Genomic DNA, 13,632 nt, shown 5'->3' with positions numbered 1-13,632 from the left:
CTGAAATGGAAATCTGGATAGCTTTTGTTCTGATATATTTTGCTTTCTTGAAAGAAAAGGGAAAAAAACCACACTGGGTCTTTTTGTTTATTTTCTTTTAAAGAAATTTTATTTTATATATATATTTTTTGGAATCTACACAAATACAAACTATAATCTTAAAGTTATTTCTGATTTTCTCATTTAAACAATACAGTCAAAAATCAACCAATCACAACTCGTAAAACTAAAAGCTTATTATTTGGATTCGTCTGTCCGTTTGTGTTTTACTTATGATTGAAATGGTTCATTTTATTGATGAATAATAATCATATCTTCATGGTGTGCTGTTGTTATTGTTTCCCTGTATATATTTTCCAGTATCAGTGTAGCACAATTAACACGAGTTTACATGTTTGAATAAACTCAATATAGCAAAAAAAAAAAAAAAAAATCACATTTTGACGAGAAAATTCATTTACTCCATTGTGGCATCAATCAATAAATCCATCAAAGACCGACTTTTACAACAACGCTGACACCAAATTGGTGAGGAAAACAGAAAATGCGCCACGAGAAAAACTAATTTTCTCTGTTACTTTTATTAGAATGACAGCTGGAATAAAACTCTGTTTTTAAGCGCATGATTTCTCATAGATGTTCATCACCTAACTTAAACAGCACACTATGTATTTATTGACACGCATACATAGTGAGAGACGGCGTGTGACGTCCTTCTTGTTGCAGAAAGATAATTTACCCTGAAAATGTCACATTTTAACTTGGTTAATTTTATACAGTAGAGCCAGGGCATATTAGGAAATAAATACTTCTGATAATTGGTGATGAATCTCCTCAAAACTATTACTGTAAATTAGATTTAACTGAAGTTAGCATTATTTAACAGCAAAAATACATGAATTGCTTTTTCACAATGATTGGTACCAATCTAATGGCTAAAACAAATGGAACTGATTTATTTTAGAGAAAGTACTAAAGAGAGAAACCAAAAGAAAGAGCGAAGAGAAGAAAAGAAATCAAGCGTGTGGCTTTTTAGGGTCAGCAAGTCTCCTTCACAATCTATTTTAAAGCTTTCGGTTTCCCCTTTGCAAGGGGTACCAATAACGGTGAAGGACCTTGCGTGAGTTAATTTGAGTGACTGCGTCTTTAAAATGAGCCAGATGTCATTCATTTATTTCTGAGCAGCTCCTTCACACTGCGGCTTCAGCCACTGAATGAAATGTGTGTTATTCTGGAACGTATTTCCCAGTTTTAAGACTGTAATTTATTAACTGGACATGATTTTTTCCCTCTCCGCTGGCAGCTGCGAGGCGAGCCATTCGGTGGTGCGTCTGCGCGCTTCCTCCCAGCTGTACCGGGGGACATAGCCCAGGTCCTTCTTGGCTTTCTCGTAGGAGAAGGTAAACGAAGTGTTCAACAAGGTGAGCAGCTGCCGGTTCATCGGCGGCACGATGCGGACAAACGGTCGCAGGATCGTGCAGAGAGCTTCCAGGAGAAAACACAGGATGTAGAAGAGGCGGAGCGGCAGCACGAGTTTGTCCTGAATGCCGAAGCCGAGGGGAGACATTAGAACGTGATTGAAGTCCGAGTAACTCATAGGCGGGGTGTCGTCGGAGAGGTAGTAAAACCTCCCTCCGACCGCGTTTCTTTTTTGTGGATCTTTAAGGCTACGGGCTGCCTGGAGGTGAGCGAAGGCCGCGTTGCCCACGTAGACCGGGTTCACGTGGGCCTCCGGCACGGACATGCGAAAGAGAACGTTCTTGTTTCGTATGCCGTCGCCCATGTGGTACAGCAGGAAGCGGCAGCCGTCCCCGTAGATGTACGTGGGCCTGAGGGCGCAGGTGGAGAGGTGGCCTCCGTTCTGGAGCGTCTCGCCGTTGGCCTGAAGGGTTCTGTCCTCCGCCTCCTTTTTGGTCTTGCTGTAGTTGAACTTCAGGGTGGTGTCGTAAACCGTGTCCTCGGTGCCGTTGATTATCGGCTCTCCTCGGGGGTTCGGGCCCATCACTTCCATCGTGCTGGTGTAGATGAAAGAGGCCACGTTCTCTTGGATAGACGCCTCCAAAAGCAGCTGAGTTCCTGCAACGCAAAAGATCACAAGTTAAGCTGGTAACTATATCACTGACTAATTAGTTTAATCTGAGAGGACAGGCTCCCCCTTTCTTCATTTGCCAATTTTCTTGTTGCTGTTGAAAAAAGGGAACATACATGGTGACTTATACAAACTACTCTTAAGAAGTCAATTGATTCTTAGTCAAAAGAATCAATAAGGCAAATATAGCCTAAAGAAACAGTTTTCAAATTATGATTTCATCCAAACAAGCTAGCCTGGTAAAAACCAGATCCTTGTTCTACGCTTCGTTCATTCAGAGGGTCTGGACTCTCGGTTGTTGAGAAGCGATTGCTTTCTGGAGGCGTGGACTGTGTTGGACGTTTTAATCTTCACCCAATTGCTTACAAAGCTTACTGGAAATTGCCTGCGCTGTAAACAGCCATCCTCCACTCTGAAAAGAGAAGAGCCAAGCCGAACGAGGCGGCTGTTGATGTTAATTCAATATTTGGAGGTGTGGCCAACTCGGACTGAACGCTTCGTTCACTTCCTCTGCTGCCATTGCTAAAACTACAGGCAAACTACGATTCTAAAACAGCACAGAAAATTGATCTTCTGCTGAAAAAAATCTTCTGCTGTGTGAATTGGCGAAATTCTGCCGGAGAAATACAAGTCATTGGGAGAAATCCCAGACAGAGCAGTGAAGTCAGATGAGAATCGAGCAGAATTGCGTAGGAAGGTGATGTCTGGCTATATGCAAACCAATCTGCCACAATATCAAAATATAATTTCCCTCGATTAAATAATGAGCTATCTGTGATTATTTACATCTTTTTGTTTCTGCACTACCAGCTACATATCCAGGCTTGATTTCCGCCAGACTGGTAGAGTCAAGTCTGATAATAAAAGTCACTGACTGGTCAGAAAAGGAACGGAGGATGTGAACAAAGACGTTCAGTCGGTGTTGGCCACGTTCCAAATATTGAATTAACATTAACAGCCATCTTGTTCCGATTGGCACTTCTCTCTTCGCAGTGGAGGACGGTTGTTAACAGCGCAGGCAACTTTCGGTAAACATTATAGCGTCAAACTTGTGTGTTACATTCTTCCCGGACAAATGTTAGCGATTGGGTAAAATTAAAATTAAAATTTCAGCAGAGTCCACGCCTCAGACCCTCTGAACGAAGCGTAGAACTGGCTTTCACCAAGCTGGGTCTCTGGTGAACCACAGTCAGAGCAATTATCCACAGAGGGAGAGGAATACGTGAAGCCATGGCAAATCTTCCCAGAAGTGACCGGCCTACCAAATTATTTCAAGAAAATCATCCAGGATGTCGCGAGAGAACCAAGAAAAACACCTTACATAGTGCAGGCTTCAGGGTTCCAGATGTAACAATTAAAGAAAAAAGATTGAGCAAAAATGGCATGCGGTGCAGCATTAACAACGCTTCACTTTTTCCACATTTTATGTTACAGCCTTATTCCAAATTGTGTTAAATGAATCTCTTTCCTTAAAATTCTATATACCCCATTAGGACAATGCGATATTTTAAAAAAAGATTATTCAAATTGATTAAAAATAGAAAACCAATGAATCACATTTACATAACTATTCTCAGCCCTTGCCTGGAACCTCAAATTTGAGCTGTTAAACACTGATTCTCTTTGAGATGTTTCTTCAGCTTAAATGGCCTCCGTCTGTGGTCAGTTCAGTTGATTGTACTTGATTGGGGAAGGAACACACAGGTTTATATGAGGTCCTGCATCAAACATGAAGTCAAAGTCAGCAGACCTCTTAGACAGGATTGTCTCATAACACACATTTGGAGAAAGATCCATAAACATTTCTGCTGCATTGAAGTTCCCAATGAGCTCAGCGGCCTCCATCATTGGTCCATGGAAGAAGCTTGGAACCAGCAGGACTCTTCCTCGAGCTGGACGGCTAAACTGAGCAATTGGTTGGAAAGGGCTTTAGTCAAGGAAGTGACCAAAAACCTGATGGGTTCACTCTGTCAGAGCTCCAGCATTCGTCTGTGGAGAGAGGAGAACCTTCCAGAAGGACAACCATCTCTGCTACAATTCACCAATCAGGTCTGCTTGGTAGAGCGGTCAAACGAAAGCCACTCCTTACTAAAAGGAACATGGCAGCCTGTCTGGAGTTCACCAAAACACACCTGGACACTCGGATCAGGAGAAACAAGATTCTCTGGTCTGATGAGACAAAGATTAAACTCTTTGGTGTGAATGCCAGGCGTCATGTTTGGAGGAAAATCGGTATGGCTTATCACCAGACCAATACTCTCCCTAAGGTGAAGCGTGGTGGTGGCAGGACAGCGACCCAAAGTACTGAACCGCTCTGTGGACGTCCAGGGGTGGCCAAGCCAGAGTCCAGACTTGAATCTAATTGAACATCTCTAAAAAGACCTGAAAATGGCAGTGAACAGACATTTCTCATCCAATGAAGATTGAGTGGAACTGCCAAGAAGACTGGGCAATAGTGACCAAAGATGGGTGAAGTGAGCCGGTGGCATCGTCGACTTCAGGCTGTAATTGCTGCCAAAGGTGGATCAACAAGGTACTAAACGAAGAATACCGGCATAAATGTGATTTCTTGGTTTTTCTATTTTAATTGATTTGCAAAACATAAATTTTTTTTTTCCATATTATCATGATGGCAGAGTATTTGTGTGTAAAATTTTGAGAAAAGAGATTGGAACGTGTGGAATGGAGTGGAAAAAGTGAAGCGCTGCGAATTCTTTCCGGATCCACTGTATGAATATGAGTTTCAAGGCCAAAACTCCCCCAAAAACACAAAGATCCATCTCAAAGTTAGCCAACAAATATCTTGGTGATCCTCAAGACTTTGGGGAAAATATTCAGTGGACTGGCCAGACAAAGTGGATCATTTTGGGAGGAAAACAACAAAGCATTTCAGTAAAGGAATGGTTTTATCAAAAGTCGTAACATGGTGGCGGTAACGTGACGACATTGGACTGCTTTGAATTTTCATCAATCGGATGTCAGTGACACCAAGGGTGGCGCAACTTGATGTTACATCTAGGGGATAATAAGTCATGAAATCAACCTTTAAAAGCTGCTATTTGAATTTAATCAAGGTTGTCTTAGCTTCAATTTTAAATTAGTGTAGTGATTTGAATCAAAAACAAAATAAATCTGTTTGGGGTCAACGCTTTCTCACTTATTGCTAACTTATAAAGTCAGCTTTCACTCGGTTTGGAACGTCTCACCTTTGACGTTGACTCCGTACATCTCGCTGTACTCCATGGACTCGGTAACGTCGATGAGGGAAGCGATGTGGAAGACGGTCGATGCGCCACGCAAGGCTTTTCTCAAGAAGTCCCCGTCTCTGATGTCCCCCTCGAAGACGCTCAGTGTTGTCTCGCCTCTGCAGTCTGAAAGGGAATCATTCAGGTTGACATTTTCCACAAACTTGAGATGGAAGCTTGGACCTCTTAGTCAAACACGAAAACAAAATACGACTTGAAAACCCTTAAAAGCAAATGTCTAATCTAATCGATTCCTTTAGGTTTTTCTTAATTTAATCGCTTTAATTATTTAAAATTAAGTACTTTAAGAGGGGCAACATGTACAATTTATTAACACCGTAAGGTGAGGTTGCACAATGCAACTACCAGATGCCACAAGACAAGAAATGTTCTTTCTATCATATGAAGGAACATACGTAGGTTGCTCAACTCTCAAGAGACTGTTAGAAGGGTATTGATTTCACAATTTTTCGTTTTAGTTAACACATTTATGATTGTGGCTGATATTTTCTGTGTGCTTTGAAATGAACATGGTTTTCATTTTTAACAGAGATGCATCAATATGATTTTAATATCAGTATCGGTCGAGGTATTGAAAAATTCTAGATCAGATATCGGCGACAATGTGCCCGATCCAAAAGGGCAGATCTATTGGGTCTAACTCTATGCTTCGTGCTCTGAGCGACGTCATGTTTTATTTATTATACATTATATTCAGAATTCCTAATTGCACTTTCTGAGTGATTTGAAAGGTTTGTTGCAGATGATTTTTTTTTAGGTTTGACCAAAGTAGTCAACCTGTTGTTTTTGCCAGCTTCAGTTAATTTACTAGTTATTTTGCGGATTGCACCAACTTAACAAATTAAAGTTGTTTTTCCATGTTTGACCAGGCTTGTGAAGCAATTGGTGTAGGTTAGTGTGCTGTACTGGTGGAGAGTTATCAAACAAATTTGTAATTCAGTACATTTATGTCTGTGTTTTAAAAAAGGAAACATTTCAAGTCAATTCAACGCTGTTTTTCTGTATCAGATCGGTATTGGCCTCAAATATTGTTATCGGGGAAAAAAAAAGGCAGATCGGTGCATTGCTAATTTTTAGTTAACAAATTTGAGCCTTTGGCCTAGAAGAAAGAAAGACATTCAGGGAAAACATGTTGCTTTTTTTGTTTAATGTGATGCAAAATCTTCCAAGTTGGGAACTCTAAACATTAATTGTCTGTCTTATTCAGTGTGAGCTGCGTTTAAAAGTCGTGACGTGAACAGATGCAGCAGTGATGATGAAGGCAACGTCGATGGTGTCATTCTGAAGGTTTGGTTAATCTAAACATTGTTCACCTTATTTATGTGCAAATGCCTTGCAAAAGTCTTCTTATGTCTTATATGTTTCCCTAAATAAATGTGACTCTCCCATGTGACGCCGTGTGGAATCTTCCCGGAACGAAAGCTCGTGATTTGCCAACAGATTGCAAACTGATTCCCCATTGGGAAAGGGAGGGACGTTTTGCCTCTATATGCTGTGATTTCTGTAAATAAAGGAGAGATTTTGCGGGCGCTCTGGTGTGTGTGGTTTCTCCCTCTGTGCAGAGAGCTTTCATGAAACAGTCGGTGACTGCAAGGCAGCAAATTTGGGATTAGCAATCTGGTTTTGGGAACCAGTCTTTATGGTCAGGCAATCAGGGTGCGGTTGAAATGATCTGGTCTAGCCCTTTTGTTTTTAAAGAGACAGTATTTAGTGTTTTCCAGGTACATTTTTAGCACAGTCAAGTAGCTACATTAGCTGTACTTGCCATAAAAATGCTACATATATCAAATATGTCTTAAGAGAAATTTGACTTTGATACTTAATGGCTTGAAATTGGGCCTCTGTCACTTTAAAAAACTCCTCCTCTTTCTGAAACTCCGCCTTCAGGAAGTCGTCACAACATGGCTCCTCTATTAACCCTTTAACATCGTTTTTACCAGCGTTTCTCTAAGAAGTAGCTCCTATGATGAGCTCAGCTAGTGCGCAGCTCCAACAGGTGTTTGCCAATTGCTGCTGGCTAGTCTGAAGGAGCCGAGTGGGGGAATCACAGGGGAGGACTGCTCTGTGATCCGGCTTAGAAAATGCAGCTCAGGGGAGGAGCTCCATTCCAGAAGGCGGAGCCAGGTCCACCCAGGCATATTTTATAGCTGAATGGTTGCCATGGGAGATTAAAGGATTTATCAAACATGCATCAAAGAATCAAGGCAACACTCCAGGTGTGTTTTTCGATGAAGGAATAACATTCTAACATGATGCAAAGCTTAAAAAAAAGTAAATTTTACATAATTCTGCACCTTTAATATAGCAAAAACTATTGAAAATGTGGGAAAGGATACAAGAAAGAAATAGAACTTTTGGTCAAAATGCAAAACTACAACCTCACTGTGAAACATAGTGGTAGAAGCATTATGTTGTGGGAATTACTTTCCTTGGCAAGAACAGGCAAGACAGAAACAGTTCGCTAGAAGAAAGGAGCTTAATCAGATGACGGCATATTCATATTTGTTTTTATTTGACTTTTAAAGAAGGATGTCACTTTTACTTTTTTTCTTTTTTAGATATTTATAAAAAATTAACTCTGTTATTTCCCTTCCACATCACTATGATGTGCTACTTTGACCCTTGAAGAACATCCTGAAGTTTGTGGGTGAACTTTGAGCAAAAAACCCCCCAAAAAACTGAAGAGGTATGAATACTTTTGCAAGGTGAGGTTTATAGTTACATGTAGTAAATGCGAACTTCACAACACGGACATAATCAGCCCTAAAAATTTGGAGAAAACTTTTAAAAGTAATTATTCTAGTGCTTTTTAACCAATCTGAGCATTTATTTGCTTTTTAAATCTACTTTTAAGGTATGGCTAACTCAGGACTAAACCTACCGGACTGAATGTGGAGGAGGAAGCCGCACCTGCTCGATATGTTGATTACGTATAAATCCTTGTTACATAACCGTGGTTTTTATCTCTGAGAAATACAGCGAGGCTTGTCCACTTAGTGGTTTGTAAATCTGGGCCTCCTCTTGCTGGAATGTGCTTCGGTATATAAATCAATGCGTGTTTTCAATTAATGAAATATCTGCACTTGTTTTTTTGGGGGTTTTGTTTTTTTCACACCAGGAGGACATAGGGGTCGGCTTTTACACCAAATTCAGAATTTAATGGAGCGAGGACAACCGAGGCCGCTTTGAAAAAAACAAACAAACAAATCAAAAATGTTATCAGACGCTGCCAAAAGTGCGCATGCGGCTCAAAGGGGCTCCGAACATATGATTCGTGACTCGGTTTTAAACGAGCGCAGTGACAATGACCCGGATGGTACCGACTCTCTTTGGATTCTAGGATACAGCAGCTGCGGGTGCCAAAAAGGAGAAAGGGAGAAAAAAACAAAACAAACCCTTTCATGCTTAATTTGTCAGTTCTGCCGCACTGTTTGGTCGAGCCTGTAACTGTAGTCTTTTACAGGGGATTTATGGTGTGATTCTGAAAATCCTGCTAGGATTATGTCTGATGTTAATCCAGAAAACTGTCTGAAAGCCTCAAGTTTGCAAGCATTCAATCCTTTGCTTCCTTCATTCCTGCATATGTGATCTGTCCCCACTTTCTATAAAACCCCGTTATTGATACCGCGCCGCGGGAAATAAAGTCCCATCAAATCTGGTTCTCTTTTGGAGTCCTTGCTCTTTCCGAGCGCTGTGGAGTCGTCTCTTAGAGCTTTTTTACTGCATTATTGGGAGTTTGTTGTTGTGTTGGCTTTTACAGCTCGACTGATTTTCTGATATTTTATTTCGATTCTATCCCCCCCCCCCCGCACCCCCACCGGACTCAAACCGATCTGACAACTTTATCCTCCATCGCTGCATTCTATTTTTCACCCTCTCGGGTCCACTTGACTTGCTTTACGCTCAAACGTACCTGATTTGAATGAATTATCTGTCTAATTAAGCAAGCATTTTCTCGCTGGGTTTAATTGCAAACACTTGACTGAACAGCGTCGTAATCCCGCAGCTACCTTTTTACGTTATTCTGTATGTGATTTGGGGGGGGGGGGAAGAGAAAAGAAAAAGAGAAACTTTTTCTTTTTACCCTCCAGACTCTCCAAAACCTGCGCCTGCACGTCTCTGTCCAGCAGCCGGATCTCGGACGCTTTCTCCTCCTCCAGAAGCAGCCGGACGAGCCTCTTCCCCAGGAATCCGCAGGCTCCCGTCACCACGCAAACATCACCTCTCAGAGACATCGCTGGAAAGTCTCGGAAAAGTGCAAACAAACGATAACAATGATGATTTAAAAAAAAAAAAAAAAAAAAGAAGAAGAAGAAGAAAAAAAAAGGCAATATTCTTTCTTTCTCCTGTCTCCTTTCCGAGGACCCTCCTCAAAACGAGACACTGGAATTGGACCGCAGAGGAGTGTACATTTTCTAGGGCTTCTTGGGGTTTTCTTTCTTTTTTTTTGTGTTGGTGTTCTGTCAGTGGGAGAACAGCAGCACCTTCTGCTGTCTCAGCCTCGGTGCTCCACTTTTTGTAAGAAAAGTTACTAGAAAAAAAAAAAAAAGAAAGAGAGAAGTATTATTTGCTCCAAGGGAGTGTGGGAAAAAAGGGGATGGGCTCTGCTACTCCAGGAGTAGAACGTGATGTTTTCTGGTGCTGAGCAAAACGAGGCCCAGAGGAAGTTGTGGAAAAGGTAAATGGTCCGACAACATGTGTGTGTGCACAACACACACACACACACCTGCTGCGCGTAACATCTTGAGCCGTGGCGGGAAAAAAGTGAAAGTATTTTTGAATAAACATTCTGAATAAAGTCAATTAATATATTAGCATTTTAGGTTATTTATACTTCTTTAAACTCCAAAAATGTTACTGATGTTCTCAATTCACTAACGTAGAAGAACTGAAGTAACAAAATAAACTATATGTATCGGGTTTTTTCATCTATTTCTGCTATTTTCTGGCTCATTTTTAAAAATTTTGCAAATGTTTTGTCTTGTAAGACAATGATGGTCATTTACCAGTCTTTTCTATTCTAAACACGTGTATACATGTATTTACGTACATAAAGCCATACATGTAAACACATGCATACACATATTTCTTCTTTATTAACAGTACAGTGGATCTCAATGTATTCCTACTTTAATATTCGCAATTCACCAATTCTTGGGTTTTTTGTTTTGTAGAGCTTAACTCTGATCTATTTGCTGAAAAGTTTCCAATACCTTCCCCCTAAAATACTTGAAATAAAATGCAGCGAGTGACATATATGAAATATTAGTAGCACAATGCTACTTAGCTCGCTTTTAGCTGCCGTTCACAAACGAGGAGCGCTCTTCATAACTTCTGCTGCTATAGTGCTAGGACTTCTGCTGCTGTCTGTATTAACGCAAATTAACCCTTTCATGCATGAATTATGATCCTTTGTGTCAGAATTTTTTTTTCCATTTTTAAATTTTTTTTTCTTAAGGCATAAAAAAAGGTAGGAAAATTTTTTTGTAAAAAAAAAAAAAAAAAAAAAAAAAATATATATATATATATATATATTTATGTGATCAATTGTAATTTTGTCCAAATACAAAGTTGTTATTTGAAAAATACATCAGTAGTACATTAGTACTAATACTAATACTAATATTGTGACTGATGTCACAATATTTTTTTTTACTTGCAAGAGTCGTCTACAGTAGAAGGAGGGACCGGGTCGGTTCTCATGCTTTTTTGTCTGTCGGCCATATTGTATTTAACAAAAATAATTTCTTGCATTTGCAGCTGATGGCCAGTAGTTGATGGTATATTTTAGGATGCATTAGTGTCCACTTCAGTGGTCTGTGTGCATTTATAACATAAAAATCCACAGGAAGCACAAGAAAATGGCTTGTAGATAGCTGTCCACTGTAGTGACCACTATGCATGAAAGGGTTAACTTGTATCTGATGTCTTAAATATTAAAATATGCAGCTATAAGCGTGATGCAGGGGTTGTAAAGTATTCTGAGTTTTTACCTAATTGAAGGCGGCTTTGGAAGCGGGCGGACGTCGCGCAGAGAACCTCAGGAATCGACGGCAGGTCGCCGCTCTGCCTCCAACAATGATTTATTTTCACAATTGAATTCACAGGTGTTTACATTATAACCAGCCCCGGCTCCAAACGAGTTTAAGAGGGGACATCGGCTTACTTTCAATCTACGTAGCTGAACATACACAACACCAGTAGCTTATATGCTACACGTTAACAAGCTTAAAGTGCCGTGTTGGTTTAAGCTAGCCATCATTTAGCTAACATTACCTGCATCCAACAGCTTTACTCAACTCTGCCGGTTGGTTTGGGGGAAAATGTTGTCTAAAGGTTTTTGCGTTTTGCTGGTTTGCTGCTATGATTCTAACACACACCTGTGTGTGTGTGTGTGTGTTTGTGGGTGTGTGTGTGTGTGTGTGTGTGTGTATGCAGCAGCAGGTCTCCTTCGCTGCCGGACAGGCAAACCCAGCGCGAGCGTCTTAGCGCTCATGTTGCGTTGAAAGGCGGCTCGGAAAAACAGGTTACAACGTGTTAACAACGGATTAAACCAGGGGTGTCAAACTCATTTTGGTTTAGGGGCCGCACACAGCTTAATCTGATCTCAAGGGGGCCACACAGGTAAACTCATTGCAAGATTAAATAGAACTAATAAAAGTGGACTTGTTGATTTTTATATTAAACAAATTTCACTTTTACAAAATATATTATGAAAAAGCTCAGAGTTTTTAAGAAAAGCATGTGCAATTTCAACACTACTTTTACATTTATTTAAGTGCATTATGCATAAGAACTGATCACAGTGATTGTACAATGTTGCAAAACATTTATTCACAGTTTTTGGAACTTAAAAACACTGTCCTGCATGACATAATACAGCAAACAGATAAAAATTAATAAATGATTTAAAATCAATTTTCCACATCTGGGAATCAATTTGAACAAATTGTCTGGCTTCACACATTTGAAATCTTAAGTGTCAGCTGCTTTAAACAGATATTTGATTAAGTACATTTGTCACCTTTCTTGTTGATGCATAAAATGTATACATATAGAAAAACTTACATACATAACATGTATTGCATGCATGATAAATATTTTACTCAACAAAACTCTTTTGTTGTAAATCTGTTACTGACTAGCACTAACTTTAACAGAATTAATTCAGCAAATATTCAAAGCTGTAATTTTTAATAGTGCAACGTTGACAGTAACATTCCATAGGATTTGGTTTTACTCAGTATTTGCCCCTGAAACTTGGCATCTTTTATCCTGGACAAGTACATCAATATCAGGCATCCTGTCCTGAGCAGCAGCCAATTTCAGAGTCTCATTTAAGTGCTTATGTGTGAGCTTTGAGCGCAGCTTTGTTTTATTTATATTCATTAGTGAGAAAATTTGCTCACAAAGGTAGGTAGTCCCAAACATGGACAACATTTTCACAGCCAGTGCTGTCAGTTTAGGATATCCTGGTAGGAGATACTTGTAAAATGTGTCCAAGCCAACTGATGCAAATTTGTCCTTCAATTCCACGTCACACTGCAAAGCAATAATTTCAAGTTGCATGTCAACGGGCACATCCGAAGCTCTGACTGTGAGTGGTGAGCGAAAAACTGAGAATTCTGTCTCGAGTTCGCTAAATACCTGAAATCTTTTCTCAAACTCACTCAGCAACCTTGAAATCGTATCTTTGTACCGTTTCACATCACGGTTAACGCTTGCTGCGCACACATCTCTGAGACAGGGAAGATGAGCAGGGTCCCCGCTTGCCGTCTGCGTCTCCCATAACGTCAGCTTTGACTTGAATGCACATATGGCGTCATAATACCGTGTTGCAATTTTTTTGCGTCCTTGCAACATTTTGTTCAAATTATTCAAGTGTCCTGTGGTCTCAACCATAAATGCAAGGCCCTGCAGCCATAGCGGGCGTTGTAATTCCTGAACAGGTTTACCTTTTTTCTCCATGAACTGTCCAATTTCCCCACGTAGATCAAAGAAGCGCTTCAGCACAGCACCTCTGCTTAACCATCTAACTTCAGTGTGGTGTGGTAGACCATGGGCGATGTTGCATTCACTGAGAAGGCTGTCAAACTGACGATGATTGAGAGCTCTGCCTCGGATGAAATTGACAGTTCGGACAACCACCTCCATGACGCGATCCATTTTTAACGACTTGCAGCAAAATGCCTCCTGATGCAAAATACAATGAAATGTCCAAAACTCACCCCCTTTATTTGCAGCTTGTACTTTCTCTCTGAACTTTGTCACAACACC

The 13,632-nt window shown here is 40.4% G+C and overlaps 1 protein-coding gene across 1 annotated transcript; it reads right to left on the bottom strand.

Moving 5' to 3' along the window:
* Positions 1–275: 275 nt before the first annotated feature.
* hsd3b1 (hydroxy-delta-5-steroid dehydrogenase, 3 beta- and steroid delta-isomerase 1) lies at positions 276–10,736 on the bottom strand. Its single transcript, XM_032567581.1, has 3 exons — positions 9,440–10,736; positions 5,296–5,460; positions 276–2,076 (listed from the first exon to the last, which is right to left on the bottom strand). Exons 1-3 carry the CDS (start codon positions 9,588–9,590, stop codon positions 1,268–1,270), a joined length of 1,125 nt encoding a protein of 374 aa, XP_032423472.1. The 5' UTR covers positions 9,591–10,736; the 3' UTR covers positions 276–1,267.
* Positions 10,737–13,632: the final 2,896 nt, after the last annotated feature.

Source organism: Xiphophorus hellerii, chromosome 7 (genome assembly GCF_003331165.1).
Source record: "Xiphophorus hellerii strain 12219 chromosome 7, Xiphophorus_hellerii-4.1, whole genome shotgun sequence".
In the NCBI taxonomy this organism is placed as follows: domain Eukaryota; kingdom Metazoa; phylum Chordata; class Actinopteri; order Cyprinodontiformes; family Poeciliidae; genus Xiphophorus; species Xiphophorus hellerii.
This window is presented reverse-complemented; position numbering and strand designations above follow the sequence as displayed.